Source organism: Parasteatoda tepidariorum, chromosome 2, assembly GCF_982258835.1.
Source record: "Parasteatoda tepidariorum strain Cologne lab strain chromosome 2, Ptep-v5.0, whole genome shotgun sequence".
Classification (NCBI taxonomy): domain Eukaryota; kingdom Metazoa; phylum Arthropoda; class Arachnida; order Araneae; family Theridiidae; genus Parasteatoda; species Parasteatoda tepidariorum.
Window position 1 is genome coordinate 19,312,870 of NC_141756.1, and position 19,590 is coordinate 19,332,459.

General features: G+C 25.8%; 1 protein-coding gene and 2 long non-coding RNA genes across 3 annotated transcripts; all 3 read left to right on the top strand.

Annotated features, from left to right (window-relative positions):
- The first annotated feature begins 330 nt into the window (after positions 1-330).
- Positions 331-9,764, top strand: LOC147814570 (uncharacterized). The gene is made up of 9 exons (XM_087156488.1): positions 331-602; positions 3,713-3,772; positions 4,655-4,702; positions 5,597-5,653; positions 7,423-7,470; positions 7,568-7,615; positions 8,402-8,458; positions 9,264-9,329; positions 9,609-9,764. Exons 1-9 carry the CDS (start codon positions 549-551, stop codon positions 9,762-9,764), a joined length of 594 nt encoding a protein of 197 aa, XP_087012614.1. The 5' UTR covers positions 331-548.
- A 25-nt stretch (positions 9,765-9,789) lies between these two features.
- LOC147814571 (uncharacterized) lies at positions 9,790-10,818 on the top strand. The gene is made up of 3 exons (XR_015430696.1): positions 9,790-9,859; positions 10,237-10,314; positions 10,750-10,818. It is a non-coding gene; the product is annotated as an uncharacterized LOC147814571 (long non-coding RNA).
- Positions 10,819-14,226: 3,408 nt separating this feature from the next.
- On the top strand, positions 14,227-18,394 carry LOC147814572 (uncharacterized). The gene is made up of 3 exons (XR_015430697.1): positions 14,227-14,275; positions 15,315-15,383; positions 18,023-18,394. It is a non-coding gene; the product is annotated as an uncharacterized LOC147814572 (long non-coding RNA).
- The last annotated feature ends 1,196 nt before the right edge of the window (positions 18,395-19,590 follow it).

Genomic DNA, 19,590 nt, shown 5'->3' on the forward strand with positions numbered 1-19,590 from the left:
TGATAAAAAAAAATTTAAAAAAGAAAAAAATATATATTATAACTAACAATGATAATTGGAAATTTTTTACACCTTTCCGCAAACCTGCTTAGTGTTAATCCCTCAAAAGTGCCATTAAAAAAATTAACATATTTTTTGAATAAAATATTTAATAATGTAATACTAAGCAGAAAAATCATTTTTTTTTTTTTTTTACTTTCTTTTATTTTGCCTAAAACTATTGATAAAGATGTCATTTTCGTAAAATCTAATCGAAAACTGGTAAAAGGGTTCAAAAACTGAAAGAGAGAATAAAAAAAACTGCTTTTGTTGAAATATGATTTGGTTTCTGAAAAACTGCCAAATGCTTGATGATATATTTTAAATTTCAAGATGCTGAATATTCTATTTATTTCGAAATGCTGACAAGTTGGCCACCAGAGGGAGCAGTTTGGGGGAGAATTTTGGGGAGGGGTTTCAGGAGTGAGTCCCACCAGAGGATATATTTTGTCGTGTTATATATATTTTTGTGTTGAAAGTGTTTTACTTGAGTAAATTTTTTACCTACCATGAACTCGCTAAGGATACACGTAAATGCGAAAATAGCTCCTAAGCATCAACAGGTAAATAACTTGTTTTCATTTAATTTTATTAGTGAGAGGTAATTTTTTGAGTAAATTAATATTTAAAACAATGATATGTTTTAAAAAAACATTTTTTTTACCTTGAAAAAACAAATATGAAAAAATTATCTATACTTACTATTTCTCCATATTTTTTTTAAAAAGAAATCTAAATTGTCATGATTACTTTATCGTATTTTTAGGAAATTATTTAAATTTGAAATATTTCCTGAATTTCTTTTAAATATAGATTTTTATTAATTAGTTTAATAGTTTTCTTGATTGTTTCAATAAATATTACTAATAGATAGTAAAGAAAGTCTCATATAACAAGACATTTTGAAACATTTGTTATTTGTTAAGCATTCTAAGAAATTTTGGTATTAATTTATTAAGACTAAAATTTTCTTTATAAAAATTTATTAATCTATTTGTTAAAGATTTCTCCTCTAAAATCGGGACTTTTGTTATTCTCAAAATAGATCTAATAATTAGTTTATTCCTTGCTTGTGTATTTAAACAAGTATTATAGCTAAAAAGGGAGAGTAAACAACATTTACAGACAAAAATCTCTATCATCTTTTTCTATCTCTTCTTTTAAAAACATTGTCTGTTTGAATATTAAGAAATTATTGGAATTCTTTCAAATGCAGAAATCTATTTTTTAACTAATTAGAAAATTCACAAATGTTTTAAAACTTTCAGAAAAAGTTCTTTTTCTATTTTTAATCATAAGCAGAAATATTTAAAACACACAACATTTTTTTTTTATTTCAGTCCATTTAATATGAACGATAAATCAACTCTTTTTTTAATGAATATTTAATAATGATGCTAACTTTCTCTGCTTTTTGGATCTTAAAAAATATTTTAATTTTAAGATTAATGTAAGATTGATTAAGCAATGTAAGATTAATTTTTTTTAGCGTTTCATTCGTTAAAGAAACAACCTATGCTATAGAGTTAGTACCACAAATGTTTTAAGGAGAATTTTAATTTTGGGCTGAAGCAAATTCTTATTTCTCTATATTTTGAAATTTTTTTTTGATATTTACAAATGAAAAAATTACTTTCACGAATAAAATTTTATATAAAAGAGTAGGCAAATATTGGATTGGTCAACACCCAATCTATAATTAAGGAAACATTCCAATATTAATTATATGGCGTTAAATTTGAAGGAAATTAACAAACGTAAAAATAATAACATAAGTTAATATTTACAAAAAATATACACGTGCAGATCGATATTCAAACATAATTTATTCATTTACAATCACTTTTTTTTATACATTGACAGAATGCAATAATTTTTATGCAAAATGTTGAAATTTAAATATATTATGCTTTTTATACATATCACAGCATTTATTAAAAAAATACGAAATATTCTCACAAAAATATGATGGATACTATGTTTCTGTTACTAAGAGAGGGCATTCAATACAAACTTATTTTTAATTTACAGAAATTTGAAATAAAAAAATATATTAGCATGTGCCTGAATGTTTACAGTTTAAAAATTTGGGATCATCTAAACATAATTTTCAATATTTTAATAAGATACGAAATTTCTTGATATACTCTGTCTCATCTGAATTAATATTTACAATAAAACTAAATAACTTTTTTACAAACATGATTTACTACGTGATAAAAAGATTAAAATTTTACTCAGTTTGGAAGAAATTACTTTCATTTTTTTACAAATTAGTAAATGGTGGTATTTGACAAAAAGCAATATTTTTATTACATATTCATTATTCGAAATTTTTCTGGTGCTATTATTTTAAGTACATCACATTTTCAGTTTATTGTAAAATACGCAAAAAAATTTAAAAGGATTACACGCAAATAAAAATTTGGAGCCTTTTCACAAAATAATAATTGTTTTTCAAAACACAGGTTCTTCATTCTCATAACTTGAAACTATATACATTCCTTGTTTGTAAGCTGTTCTTGAAACTAGTACTTTTGAAGTTTAAAAAAGCTGTTTATAACCTTCTAGGATTCCGGAAATTTCGGCATAATAAATATTTTAATTAGTAGGCTTTTCACTGGTTAAAACAATATTTTTTCCTAAGCTTCTTTCTTGATTAAAGGCATAGAAGTTGTTGGTGCTTTTTGCGCTAATGAAAAAATATTAAAAATAATGTAATTTATGGTTCTAAAATGTATAGGAATTGAAACAATTTTTCAGAAGAAACGAAATTTGAACCCTTGCATTTTTTAAACATAGAAAGAATAATCAAAGGAAATCATATTTTAATCACTCTTTTTAAAATACACTATGAAAAAAAAGAGAAATTTTCATTCGTATGTAGAAACATTTCACCATCTGAAACATTTTTTCGAAGCCAACTATTTATAAGGGGGGGGGGTATATTTTTTATCTTAAGGCACCTTTCAACCATAATGATCTTGAAAAGGAAAGTTTTAATATTTTATAATATTATTATATTTTTGTTGTTGTTAAAATGCGCCAAACACAAGTAGAATTTCTCCTCACGATAAATTTTGAATTGAATTTCATGCAGGGCGACCCTGCAAAAAATTTCAGAAGGTACTGTCAACTGTTAAAATATTTAATGAACAATATGATAATCACTTGGATAGATCAAAGAGTTCGTGTTGAGTCTAAGAGGGCGGAATATGGCTGCTGATAAACACACAAGAAGAATTCATGTGGATGTTATTAAAACTCCGCTTGTGAGAATTGTCTTTTTAACTAAGGTTCATTTGTTTCATAGAAGAAAATTAATCTCTAGCAATGAAACAAATTTAAAATTAAAGGAAAATTTTTAAAAAGATGTGAAAGACTAAAAGAGATAAAAGTCATGTATGTAAAATATATATGAAGAGCTGATCATTACATTGTTTTTTTTTCTTCTTCTCTTTCATTAATAAAAACGATATTCAGTTTTTGTAAACAAATATTAGTTCTAGTTTCTCATCTTTAAAAATAATGTTGCATGAATTTCAAGGCTTTCTAAGACTTGAATATCGTGACAGAGTTTCATGAGAGGTAAACACTAATATAAATTATAAACCTATGATTCAGAGAGTCATTTATTTTACAACTTAATAAATATTGGTGATCTTTTTTATAGGACGTTACTAATGATGGGACCACTTTAGGAATCAAACTAGAGATTTCCAGTTCTCAACAGGTAAGTTGTCTTCAACTTATAACACTTTTTTCCCCTTCTAAACAGATTAAAAAGCTCCTCATTACAAGTGCCATCCTTCAAGAAACACTTTATGTGATTTTACATAAATAATGAAAATTTGTTTAAGCTAAATTAATCGAACTTCTTCCTTTTTATTTTATTTTTTATATCCGAGATGGGTTTTTTTATTGTCTTTATATTATATATTTGGAGTCATTGATGAGAAGGAAGTCGAAATTTATTCAATGTTTTAAAAATCTGACGAATCGATAATGCACTAGAATGCGATATTTGAAACATCAAATCCTGTTTGATTGCCAGTGAATATTGATTGGAATGTGTTACACGAATCTCAGAAATTATTATGAAATTTCATCGGGCAATCAAACTGGTTTTAATTTGTTAAAACCTTATTCAGTGTCCAGAAATAAGGAGAAGATGAAGATCTTTCGAAATTTTCAAATATATTTCTTGGGGAATATGATGTTTAAAGAATTATTTATTAATTCTAACCCTTTTCTAGAGAAAAATCTTAAAATTGCTATTTAATTTTTTTTAAATTTTTTTCCTTTTTATTTCATTTTTAATTTTTTTTACTTTGAAAGTGAATTTACATGAGTATAAATGAGAGAATCAATATGAGTATAAATGAGTATATTTATTATTCAAAAGATGCATCTCCAGTAAACAAATTTGCAAGTATTATTCTCTCATAAAATTAAATATGATTGAAAATAAATGAAAAATAATTTTAATTTTAAATTTTTTCTTGAAAAATATATTTGCGAAGTCAAATTATATTATTTTATATGAATAGCATTTCAGTTCCTTTTTTGATAATGTTTTTAAAGAGAGATATTTTTTTTCTATTTATTTCATCAGTCAAGTTCAACATCTTCATTGAATGATTCATCTCCTGAAATCGATTGTGTAAGCATTTCACTCGTGAAATTTTAGATCATAGCGTTTTATTGTTACTAATAATTATTATTATTGTTGTTATTATTAGTTATTAATTATTATAAGTTGTTATTATTACTACTTATTATTATTATTACGAATTATTATTAATCTGGTTCCATTAAATATTATTTTTATTATTCTATTAAGCACTATTATATTTGTTTTTATTATTCCTACTATTATTATTATTACGAATTATTATTAATCTGGTTCTATTAAATATTATTTTTATTATTCTATTAAGCACTATTATATTTGTTTTTATTATTCCTACTCTTTCCTCATTATATATAATAGTGCAACACCTACAGTGTCCGTTTAGTTTTCATTTTTTGGTTTAGATAATAGTGTAGTCCTATCATAGTGCAGCACCTACAGTGTCCATTTAGTTTTCAATTTTTTGGTTTATAAACTATGTCATCCGTAAATGGTTACAAAACCATATAGTTCTGTACTCACGTTTTTTTAACCGTACCAAATGCGAACGGTTTGGAAATCTTACCCATAAACTATATGGTTATTCGGATAAACAGACTGCTACCGGTAATTTTACATTAATTTTGGAATGAAAATCTTACAACGTATATATTTAGAACTTTTGCATCTTTTTACTTTTCTTAGATTACGTAAATAGATTAGTATTTAATTAATTAACTTTTTTGTACTTTTTATGCAAATTAACTAAGAGATACGAAACAAGTTTGTTTATGTGGAATATTAACTTTTCTTTCAAAAATTACTCTTCTCCTTAACTACTCCTTAGTTTATATAAACTACATTTTTTATCGAATGCTATGAGAAAAGACTTTTTTTTTCATAAACTAATCCTTTAAAGATTTCTAATTAGTTGCCTTTTTTCAGAAATCCGAAGTGCTTAAGGATTCATCTCGGAACGTTTCGAAGATTCAGGAAGCTTACGTAAGTATCAACTATTTGAAATATAATTATGTTATTCGATATGGTTGTTGTTAATAAGAGATTAATCCAGTAAGGGAGGTGGGGATGGATGGTGCTTTCTACACTAGGGAGAGCTGCAGGCTCTTTACTGTCTATACTTTCGGGTAAATTTCCTGGTGTATTTTGAGAGTATTTGGCTCACAACATAATCATTGTGCTTTGAGACATTTTTGCGTAGTATTTCTTGCATACATAGTACTTGTTACCTAATTTATTATTTGTGTTTGCAGAGAGTACTAAGTCTTAAACTCGAATTGTCTCTTGCTGTGTAGCTTAACATTTGAAGAATTAATATTTGAGGAAAAGAATCGTTTTAAAACACTTATTACCTTGTCACCACTATACTAACTTTAAAAATGTCAACCTAAATGATAATTTGCAAAATGAGCTTAGTCTCGCATCTGGAACAATATGCTAACACAAATGTATGACAAATGTAAGAACAGGAAGTAATAAACAAGTTAAAAGAGACCAAATTAGGGCTGCCAAAAAAGAAAGCGAGTTCATTCTAAATCTAGCAACCATGGCATATTTTTTAGTAGTATATCCGTAAATAACTAATAAAAATTTTCATGTTAAACTCTCCAGAATTACTTAATATTTTTAATATCTTATGAAAAAGAGTTGATTTGTGTTCAGAAATCATCTAAATCATTTATTTTTATTGAAAACAAAACTATCTGTTTGAAATTATAGTTTCACAGAATAAGCTGTAGTAAGCAGCTGCTAACTTTCTAACCGGAAGTCAAGCAAGTCAAGAGCTGGAGATACTTGTTGTTTACTATATTACTATAACTATATTGAAAACATTAACCGTAGGTTGGATGAAACTTCTAGTGTTTTGAAAGATATATATATATATATATATATATATATATATATATATATATAGTTTTTGATAGATTTCTGAATATTCCATATGTTGCAGTAAACATGACATAGCCATATCCGTGTAAAACTTAAACTCTTTCTTCAAAATTAAACGTTAATTCAAAAGAATAAAATAAATTTTGAATCAGATGTTGAGGTTAAGAGACCAACGCCATCTTGAAATTGAGGCTAAATTTTTAATTTTTGTTTTCTTGGCATTCTTTTGTGCTTAACATAGTACTTATTATTCGACCTTTCAAAAACGGTGTAAAATGAAAGGATTGCTTTATTGGATTAGAAGAAATAGCGCTTTATAATTTTCAAAACTTTTATAGAACTTTCCACAAAACTTTAAAACAATAAAAATATAAAATTTGTGGTGTTTAGTCTGTAGCTTAAAACTATACATTTGTCGGTTTTTAGATTTTTAGAAAATTGATTTTTTTTCACAGTTTAAACAGATTAAAAGCGGTTTGTTGCAGCTGAAAAACTCTTTTAACTTAAATTGTTCAAAGCAAAGATATTTATAAAAAATTTAAAAATATATAAGTGTTTATTATTTAACAATTTTTCAACAATTGTTTTACTGAATTTTTGTTTAGAATTTTTCCTCTCCATCTCTACCTCTTTGACAGTTGAGTTCGATCGACAGTAAAGAGGCCTGTTAAGAATATATTTCGATTTTTAATAGGCTATAAAAAATATTTTATTTTCAATATAGTATTTTAAACAGTATGAGTTTCACAAACTAAATTCATTTACTTAAAATTTTATCCGTTAAATGACATATATTTATTATCTTGAATTAACAATAACATTGAGTAATTTACTTTATTTTTTATTTTTATGTGCTTATTTAGGAAATTAATCGCATGGAAGTGGATCTTTATAACAGTACAGAAAATTACGTAAGTATTATTTATTTTATATTCTGAAAGACTGACTATTCACTTTATTTTATTTCCTAATTAATTATTAATACGAATATTAACGCATATTTTACAGATTCTAACAGAAATTCAAAAGAAAATGAGGAAATCAGACAAGTATTATGTAAGTATTGTTTCAAAAAACTTTTTTCACGAAATTTTAATATTTAAAATATATTGTCTTGTTTGAAAGTTTTGTTATTATTGTATATATTCCTATTCGGAAAGTGAAATCAAGAACTCAAAGTTTCGAAAATTTCACAACTAGCTAGAGTTCTCAAATCTTTACTTGTCCAGTGACAATGAAAGTTTTAGTCTTCCCGGGCCACTGCAACAACACTGTAAGATATTCGAGATGAAACTATGGCTATAGTTTCAGCACTTTGGATACATCATCCGTAAAATTTTTCTATCACAAGATCCATTTATATCGTAAATTTTACTGTAATATTTATTTTATTACAGTTATTCAGCTATTTTACGATGATTATGGGTGTTAGTAATTACGGATTATCAGATTTTCTTCCATAACCTGTTTCCGCAAAAATGAATGTTACGGTAAAAAGCAGCTTTAATCCAATACATTTTACCGTAATTTGATCCTGAATTTCTTACAGGGAAAACATATCGGCATGATTATCACTAAATAAAATACATACATTAGAAAAAAAAACTTCTTTTAATATCCTGTTTCCGATCAATTGAATGAACTATCAATCAGAAACTTTTTTATTTTTGAAAGTTAGGAAACTGAATCTTCCTACTGTTTTAAAATTTTATCTGGCACAAATACAATTATTTCTTAGTTTTCTTAAAAAAGAAAAAAGAAAAAACATTTTTTTTTAAATTGCTATTTTATTTATTTTGTATTAATTGGTCTATATTTATAAAAATGTTTATCTTTTTATAGGAAGTTTTGAAAGACCCGCTTTATTCAGAGCTGTGCAGAATACGAAATGATCGAGAGGTATCTTTAGTCAATAAATTTTAAAAACAATGCTGCTATTTAGCAAAATTTAGTTATTTTTCTACTTTTCATTTAAAAATGAATAAAATTATATTATTTTACTTTTCCCTATTTTTGGCAATATTGTCATACTTGAGTCACTATTACTGAGGGGCAGAGCGTACGCCTTCAAATGAGGTGACGCGGGTTCGAATCCCATCGATGGCTGTCAATACCAATTCCGCATCCAGCTTGCACCGACCACAGTGCTGACATGAAATATCCTCAGTGTTAGACGGAATGGGTTAGAATTTCTTTGCCGTCAGGCTAACTGTGAAAGCTTCTCGTAGTCTTCGGAGTGGAACATTAGTAGTCGTAAACCTAAAAAGTGGGTCGGCTGTTTGACGGCGGTTATAAAATAAAATTAAATATTGTTATACTTAATGTCTTTCTCTGGAATTAGCATGTAAAAATTCTAATAGAAACGTAAATAATATTTTAACGCGATTTAAATCTTCTATTAAGTTCTAAATATTTCAAAACTTTTCGAATGGATAGTTATGTTTTAGTTTTAACATTCAAAGTTTCTAAATAGAATAAAATCATAAGGCATTTTAAATCCTTTATTAAACTCTATGTAATTCAATATTAATATATTTTTAGAATAATATTGAACTGAATTAATTTGAATCTTTTATTCAACTCTAAATACTTCAATATTTTTCGAATTGAGCGAGATATTTTATTTTTTGTATGAACATTTTTTTATTATTTTTTGTTTTGAAAGTGCCGATTATCATCTGATAAATATTTTTTCTTTATTTAGAAACTAGTAATGGAACAAGAAGCTCTTTTAAAGAAGTTAACGGATACTGAGATGCCCACCAAGTCGGTAAGTTTAAAATATATTGTTGACATAATTTTCTCTTATTTATTTAATTGAAATGAGCCCCAAGTGCGAAGGTTCAAACGTATTTCTAATGATTTTTTCAATTATTCCCAACACATATTTAATCAAAGATTTTTAGACTATGTGATATATTTAGATGAATATCTAATATTCACTAATAATATATAGTGAATATTAGATATATTCACTATATATTATAGAGATTAGAATTTCCTGCATCATACGTAATCTATTTACTCATGAAAATTTTTCTTTTTTTAGGAAGAAGTTGAGGAAGAGGGAGATTTTAGGAAAGAGATGAAGAATGCAGAAAAGTCTGAAAAATCGGCAAGTAGTAAAATTTATTTATTTCCAGTTAGCTTTGAATTCTATAATTACTTATTTCATATTTTTCTTCACGTAAGCTATCTCATGTAAATGTATTATTTATTTATTTATTTCAGAAATTTGTTAAAACACCGGAAGTTTTAGTTCTGAATGGTGAATCATATGCTGAACAGGCACTAAAATCGGTAAGTTAAAAAAAAAGTCCCTCATATTTTATAGTGTAAAGAGGCATAAGATTTTTGTATATTTTTATAGTTCGGTTTTATAAGAATTGTCAAAAGAATATAAGAATTGTCAATTTATAAGAATTTCATAAGAATTGTCAATCCCATTATCAATTTTATAAGAATTGTCAATTTTCAAACTAAATTTAACATGATAACATTATTGACAATGAATTGGTCAACAAGTATTTAAAAAATTGTACCTCATATTGAAAACTTGATAAGTTTAATATAAGTCTAAAAGAGTAAAACAAAATGCACCTTTAGAGCCTAAAACTTAAGTTCAACAAGCTGTCTATTTATTAAACAAGGATACATTTTATTTAACTCTTTGATAGGTTGATTTTCCATCGGACGAAGTGATTTTAGATTTTATGGATGTTGGCATGGAAATCGAGGTAACCAGCAATGAGAAGGTGAGCATCATTTCTCTCTCTTTTTAAGCATTTTTTAAAGATCCTTTGTGCTTAAGATGTCTTGCTCGGAATGTTTAATTTTAAATAATGAACTAAAAGCTATTTCAGAACAATTACTATTTAAATATTTTAGCGTTTATTTTTTATCTGATCAAGTTTTAAGTGAAACTGATTATGTTTAGAAAATACAATTTAGCAATTAAGATGTGTATTTCAAATAATAATAATAGAAAAGACTTATCCATTTTGTTTATACATGCAAGATGTTTCTTGATCTTTATTACATACTTTAAGAACACCTGTCACAGCGTTAAAAACGCATTGGAGTGACAAATTTAAAAAAAAATGTGTTTTAATACTGATGATAAAATGTTAATATGTATATAAAAAAATATAAATATGTTAATAATATGTATTAACTTTTCTTTTTTTTAGAAATTTGCTGAAAAACCGGAAGTATTTGAGCTGACCAGCCGACCAAATGCTGAACAGTCGACCAAATCGGTAAATTATAAAAATTATTTCATATTTTTTAATGTAAGTGCATGAGATGATTATATAATTTTTTATAGTTACGTTTTGGTTTTGTAAGAATTGTCAAAAGATATCTGTATAGAACTGAATTTAAAATGGTAACATTACTGTACATAAATTTTAAGTGAATCTGATTGTGTTTGGAAAGTACAATTCAGCAATTAAGACATGCATTTCAAATAATAATAATAGAAAAGACTTATCCATTTTGTTTTTACATGCAAGATAGTCCTTGGTCTTTATTACATACTTTAAGAACACCCGTCACAGCGTTAAAGACGCATTGAAGTCACAAATTTTTAAAAAAAAAAAAAGTTTTTAAATACTGATAATGAAATGTAAATATGAATATAAAAAAATATAAATATGTTAATAATGTGTATTAAATTTATTTATTTTTTTTAGAAATTTGCTGAAAAACCGGAAGTATTTGAGCTGACCAGCCAACCAAATGCTGAAGAGTCGACCAAATTGGTAAGTTCAAAAAATTATTTCATATTTTATGATGCAAGTGCATGAGATGATTATATAATTTTCTATAGTTATGTTTTGGTTTTATAAGAATTGTCAAAAGATAACTGAATAGAACTGAATTTAAAATTATAACATTACTGTTCATAAATTTAAAGTGAATCTGATTGTGTTTGGAAAGTACTATTCAGCAAGTAAGACATGCATTTCAAATAATAATGATAGAAAAGATTTATCCATTTTGTTTTTACATGCAAGATAGTCCTTGATCTTTACTACATACTTTAAGAACATCTGTCACAGCGTTAAAGACGCATTGAAGTCACAAATTAAAAAAAAAAGTGCTTTAATACTGATGATAAAATGTAAATATGTACATAAAATAATATAAATATGTTAATAATGTGTATTAATTTCTTTTTTTAGAAATTTGCTGAAAAACCGGAAGTATTTGAGCTGACCAGCCAACCAAATGCTGAAGAGTCGACTAAATCGGTAAGTTAAAAAAATTATTTCATATTTTTTAATGTAAGTGCATGAGATGATTATATAATTTTTTATAGTTACGTTTTGGTTTTGTAAGAATTGTCAAAAGATATCTGTATAGAACTGAATTTAAAATGGTAACATTACTGTACATAAATTTTAAGTGAATCTGATTGTGTTTGGAAAGTACAATTCAGCAAGTAAGACATGCATTTCAAATAATAATAATAGAAAAGACTTATCCATTTTGTTTTTACATGCAAGATAGTCCTTGGTCTTTATTACATACTGTAAGAACACCCGTCACAGCGTTAAAGACGCATTGCAGTCACAAATTTAAAAAAAAAAAAGTTTTTTAATACTGATGATGAAATGTAAATATGTATATAAAAAATATAAATATGTTAATAATGTGTATTAAATTTATTTATTTTTTTTTAGAAATTTGCTGAAAAACCGGAAGTATTTGAGCTGACCAGCCAACCAAATGCTGAAGAGTCGACCAAATTGGTAAGTTCAAAAAATTATTTCATATTTTATAATGCAAGTGCATGAGATGATTATATAATTTTCTATAGTTATGTTTTGGTTTTATAAGAATTGTCAAAAGATAACTGAATAGAACTGAATTTAAAATGATAACATTACTGTACATAAATTTAAAGTGAATCTGATTGTGTTTGGAAAGTACAATTCAGCAAGTAAGACATGCATTTCAAATAATAATGATAGAAAAGACTTATCCATTTTGTTTTTACATGCAAGATAGTCCTTGATCTTTACTACATACTTTAAGAACATCTGTCACAGCGTTAAAGACGCATTGAAGTCACAAATTAAAAAAAAAAGTGCTTTAATACTGATGATAAAATGTAAATATGTACATAAAATAATATAAATATGTTAATAATGTGTATTAACTTCTTTTTTTAGAAATTTGCTGAAAAACCGGAAGTATTTGAGCTGACCAGCCAACCAAATGCTGAAGAGTCGACTAAATCGGTAAGTTAAAAAAATTATTTCATATTTTTTAATGTAAGTGCATGAGATGATTATATAATTTTTTATAGTTAGGTTTTGGTTTTGTAAGAATTGTCAAAAGATAACTGTATAGAACTGAATTTAAAATGATAACATTACTGACAATGAATTGGTTTAGTAGATTAGCAAATATTTCTAGTTAATATTAAAAAATCAATGATTAATAAAAAAAATTTAATACTTGTTATTAGCTCAACAAGTATTAAATTTTTTTTTACCTCATATTGAAAAACATATATTTTTTACTGATTTAAGTGAGATATAGATAATTTCATGCAGCAGTTTTTCACCATTGTATATGTTTAAGTGTATATGAATATATGTGTGTGCATAGTAAATTCTAAATCAATGTTTTATTTTATTGATGCTATGGTAATTACCTGTACCCATCATTAAGAAACAGTTTATTTTTAAAAAAATCATTCTTACACAACAACTTACACTCGATTTTCTTGTTTTTAAAAAAATTGATACTGATTTCTATCAAGTAATAAATAATTTTGTTAAGATGCTCTAGCAAACTTAATAAAAATAGGAAACAAATGTTTCGTATTTTCTGCTGCAGAGGATATTTTTAACAGGTCTTGTATACCTTCGCATCGCTTATTTTAAATCGGCAATCGGTACATTTTTTTTCTTAGCTACTTTTTAGTCTATGTTTTGTTGTAATGTTCAAGTTTTAAAGCGCTATATGTAACTAGGGTTTATATGAATTTCTAGGAGGTTTAGGGCCCATTATCAGGATTAAAATTACATAATACAAACACATGCCCGGAAATGTCATCATGTGCAGCTAGGGGCGATTTCTCTAATATGCGATGTTTCCTCGTATGCTTCTGAACAGATAATAATAGGGGTTGCGCCTTTCGCCGCACACCATAACCGTTTTCGGGAATGGGCTTTTATTCAGTTTTTATCCTGATAGCACTCCCGGAAGTTTGCTGAACATTTATGTGACTCCATGTTAATTGCAACGTTTTCAATTTTGTACACGTCGACAAAAGTAGGCTAAAAATATCATTAAAAAGTATACGTTTAGAAGCAAATCTAATTTCAAATTAGGAAACCCCACACCAAAATTAGTCAAGATGAAGTATTTGCTTAAATGGTAAAAAAAAAAATTAGTTCCCTGGTGTAATTCATTTAAAACTTCTTTCTTGAAAATATATTAAAATATTTTGCACATAAAAATTTAAGTATTTTTAAAAAATAAATATAATACTTTTTTAAATAAATATCTATACTTTTGATCTTATTTTTTAAAAACCAGTTTCAATAATACCTTGAAGATATTTGGAAAAAAAATGTTTTTCATTTAAAATTACTTTTTCTTTGAAAAAAATCTTGTATAATTCTCACTTAACACTTGTTTTTCTTTCAGGTTAGTAAACGTCAACGTAAAAGAAAGCGGGCAGATGAAAAAGAAAACGTAAGACATTATTTTTTAATTATTCAGTTAATTATTTTATGAAATCAACACCGCATTCAATTGTTTCAGTTATTCATTTTATTTAGTTACATTAACTTTAATTTTAAAATAGTTTTGTCTCTACTTGGCAGTTCCTAGGATAAATTAAAGTTTTCAAACAATGAAGAGGATTGTTTATAAATTTTCTTAGTTTTATGAGAATGACCAGACATTTATTTGTATTTGTAAGTGTCTTTTCGTACTAAATTAGCACAACTCGTTCTCGAAATAAATAGGCCTTTAGTACGAAATAGATGATGCTTTCCTTCTAAAAACAACTTTAACAACTTTTTTCTCGAGTATTTTTATAAGAGAACTTGTAAATTTATTACTCAGTTTTTATTACAGAAGTATTTTTTATTCCCAAATTAATGGAGAAAGTAAAATCGAAAGGATAATTATGCATACAAAATATTTAGTTATGTATAAATTATTTTTTCATTGTCATTAAATAGAAACTCATCAGGAAGTTTTCCATAAAGAGAGGGAAAAAAATCAGCAACGATAAAAACAATTTTTAAAAAAATCATAATTTTTACATATTCTTTTCTTAATTTTTATTTTTTTTTTCTAGATTATCTGAATTTAGTTCAATTATACGTTTTGTTTACTATAAAGCATATAAGCACACAATCAACTACAAAAACAACACCAAACAACACCGCATTTCTCTGTCTTAATAGTTAGGAAAATAAAATTTTGGTCTAATACTATTACTAAATCAATATTTATTGTTAATTGATTATTACGTTGAGATCACCCTTTTGAACTATTATGATTACTTTTAACAAATAAAAATTCAATAATTGAAAAAAATTGAAAGTTTTTAATTTTCTTGTTTACAGAAAGGAAAAGAAGAAAAAAAGAGTATACCAATTGTTATTTTTATTTATTTATTTATTTATTTATTTTTTTTTTTTTGTATGATCAGATTAAGGAAAATAATTCTCTACCTTGAGTGATTCTGAAAATAAATAATGGAATTTTTTTTTTTTTTTAGGATTTTGCATCATATTTTATCTCTATTTCCGAGCGGACTAAATCTCACAAAAGAAGTTGCCGAAAATGAGTAAGTTGGTGTTATGTTTCATGTATTAATACTATTCTTTTTTTTTTTTTCTTTTTTCATATTTTTTGTAATCAAGACATTTCATGTCAAACTATGAGCCATATAAGTACTAATTTATAAATTATAAACAAAATAAATTTTAAGACACATTTTACGTAAGAGCATTCTGAAAAAATTACAAAAAGTTAATTTTGAGTAGAATATATTTGAATAAAAAAAAGCTATTTTAGAATAAAATATATTCAGAGATATCAATTGTGATGGCAGAATTGGCATTACATATTTATTTTCTATCTTTTAAAATATCTTTCATTATTTAAGCTTTTTTTTTTATTAATAGAAGAATTACATTTAAAAATAAATCAAAAACTTAATCTTTTTAAACGAACATAAAATATTTATTTCTTCTCTTATAGATCAATGTAACGGATACTTTTTATTTCATTACTAATCCAAAACAAAAATCTATTTATAACTTTTTATTCTAATTTCTAACCGCAAAAATGTTTCAGTTGCATGGTTGTAATAATTCACATAAATTTGTTGGCGACTCGTGATCGCCAAAGTGTTCTTTTAAACCCATGTGGATATGCTAGTTGGCTTTGTTTTTGGCTATGATATATTTTGATAAATCGCCAAATTTTGGATCTCCTACCCATACTTTCTCTGTCCGTTGAGAATAAATATATTCACTTTTAATTTCAAATTTGTGGAGGCTGGGAGCCCTTTGGGGGGCCTCCCAGTCTCAATTTTCTAACCGTCAAAAATGTTGTTCTGGCTTTATGATCTCAATAGAGAGTATTATTATTTCATCCCTTTAAGGGATTTCTTATTTAGGATGAAGATGTGGCCACTATCGAAATCTTAAATTATGACTAATAAAACCTAAATTTACATTCAACGATTTGTACATTATTTCCTGGAAACTTAATTGTTTTATTCATTCAATATTGACCCAAATGAACATTCATGTATTACACTATACGATTGGCGGATTCTGACGGAGCAACAAAAAATTCCCTCACATCTATCAATAAAAAAAAATATGGTAGTGACTCTTAAGTGGCAATACACCATTTTTAAAATAAAAATTTAAAAAGTTATGAAATATAAAATAAGAAGTAAGAATGCTGCAAAATATTTTCTCTTAAGTCTTAAATTTAGTCAAACAGGTGAATGGTTGGGTGCCAATTGTGCAAGCATATTCCTCTTGCGCCAAACGTGTTGCTAGCCAGCTCACACGTATATATTTCTGCGTAATTAAGTGCGTATAATGTCAAGTATGAAGACAGCAAAATTTTTTCATCAAAGTTTTAAATAAATTATTGTTTTGCTCCCTTATTCTAAGTACAGTTCGTAAAATTAGTAACAGGACACCCAGAAAACCTTTGTTCCAGTAATTGAATTTTCACGAAAAACAATATAAATGGATTAAAAGGCTCACATTGGTAACTCTATTTAAATTGGTGATTAAATTGGAGAAGATAATGAAATAAAGCATAAAAACGCACTTTATCTTAATAAATATGCTTCTTTTCTGTTGAAATCTTTGGGTTTTAGAACCTACAAAAATATATAAGGGGGGGGGGGAGTTCAGCAATTTGAAAATATATGGTCTTCTCACTAGTTTGGCTAGGAAACTGATTGTTAACTTATCTTTTTGCTTATTTCACCATCTCTCTAGAATTAGTAATATGATTTTCAAATATTTTCCACACGAACGTAAAATTTGTTTAACCAAAGACATTTGTACTGAAAAAATTACGTCAAAAACTTTTTGAACTCTTTTATGACAAAGTCGAAAATTTGAAAAAAGTTAGTCGAATGGTGCTTGAGAACTAAAACTTAAAGTACGACCTCTTAACGACCGTGTAATATTAATGTTAAGGGGTCCAAAAATTTGACCTGTCATCTAACCAAATTCCTGAAATCAAAATTGGGCGGAAAAAAGGAATTTTTTTCAAATGAATTACATTTTTGGGACTGATACTCTTAACTTTAAATATCGTAATGCTAGTGAATTACATATTAATACTCGAAAATCTGAATAACACATTAAAAGCTGTATAATTTTCTTCCTCTTTTTTATTTGTACTGTTCAAACCATGTTCTGTTTAAATCTTGTTTGATGCACGGCGATCTCAGTATCTTTTTCTGAGTTTTTTAACAAGGAAAAATTTCTTATCTGTCAGCGCGAATTTTTCGCTCAAGACAAAAATTACTATTTAATTACAAAAATTACTTTTATTAATTCGCATTAATTTTCGAAAATAATTTAAAGGACTTTTCGAAATAGTTTAATTTATGAGCATCTATTCCAATCTGGGAATGGCGTTCATACCAAAACAGTATCTCGATTTATGAGATGGTCCTCCAATTGAAAGTTAAAGGGTGGGAAAAGGTTTCTGTTCAGAAACTTTGTGCCAGATAAGTTTCTGAAATTCTTTTTTACAAAACTCATGTGTATAAAATATTGTTGATCACGCAATATTTAAATATTTTTCTACATTATTTATTGCGCAAATAAATTAAAACTTGTTCCTAAAACCTCCCTAATTGTTGAAATAAACCTCTCTAAATGTTGAGGTGACAAGTTGTATTTAATTTTCATTTCTAATTTTTTATTTTTTTATTTTCAGATTTTGATTGAGATCTTTTATGCGAGATCAGTAACTGTCTGATCGAGATCATACTTACATCATAGACAAAAAAGTGGAAAAAGAAGGATTAAGATAGAAAAAGAAATTTCGATCTTTGGATTCAGTAAAAACACTAATATGAAAATTATGTTTTTTAGAATTATGTTTTTTAATTTCGTGGACAAGATCTTTAGTGAACATGTCACTGAATTATACACTATGCAGTTTATTTGTAAATGATTATATGTTATTATTATAATTAAAAGGATTTCATTATTTCACTTTTAATATTTTTCATGCTCATCCTATTCAATGTTCAATTTAATCACAATTAGAGTGAGATGAAAACGACGAAAATTACATGTCAATTTGAAGGAGTTTTGAAATTAATTTTAATAAAATTTTTTGTATTTTATTGCTTGCCTTGCGTGTGTCATACTTTTTTTTTCTTTTTTGTCTCACTTAGATTCAGATTTTTGTTAAAAATCCTTATAAATTTTATTTGAAATACTAAAAAATTGGCAAACGTAACAAATCTACAACTCTCTAAAAATGGCGTGTTTAGATTTTCATTTAAGATACTCTGTATAATTATAGTTATCAATTTAAGAATACAACCATCACCTTAGCATTTCATACAAGCATCTCCCTAGAATTTTAAATCTTATAAAACTTATCTATGATCCAAACTTACTATAATAAAAGGGGGAAAATTAAAATTATCTTTTGCTTTAGTTGGGCTATTATTTTTATCTTTAATAATATTGTACTACTAAATTAGAATCTTGTTGATTCATTGTTGATAGAATTAAAATTTGATGCAAACTTTGATAGTAATTTGAACCATATTATTGTATTTCCAAAAATTGAATGCGATATTTTGGTTCCACAGAAACAATATCAAATAAATTTTATTATATATATATTAATATAATAAAATTTGTTTGATATATTTATATATATATATATTTGTATATATTTGTATATATATATATATATATATATATATATATATATATATATATATATATATATATATATATATATATATATATATATATATATATATATATATATATATATATATATATATATATATATATATATATATATATATATATATATGTGTGAGTGAGAAAGAGCGTTTTGTTAAGAATAATAAATTAAGAAAAAGTTTACAGACAAGAAATAACATGAAAAGATTATTTCAAGCTTTTTATGTCACATCTTCACTTCCGAAAAAATGTAATTACCAACTAAAATTTTAAGAAAAAAAATCATCTGTTTGCAAAACTTTCCTTATGCTAGAAGCACAATTAAAATGAGAAGAATAAAAATTACAATCTTAACATACAATCAATATATAAAAAATAATACGGCAACTCTATTGTTACGTGTGTTACTTTTACACGACATATTTCAGCTTTAACATTCATGATAGAAAAACGAAATCCATAAAAAAACGAGTGATATTATAATCATAAAAAAGTGCTATTTTATGGTTATAATAGTTATTTTTTGAATGGGGATTGTAATCTCAATCATTGATTTTTTTCCTTTTCCGAAAT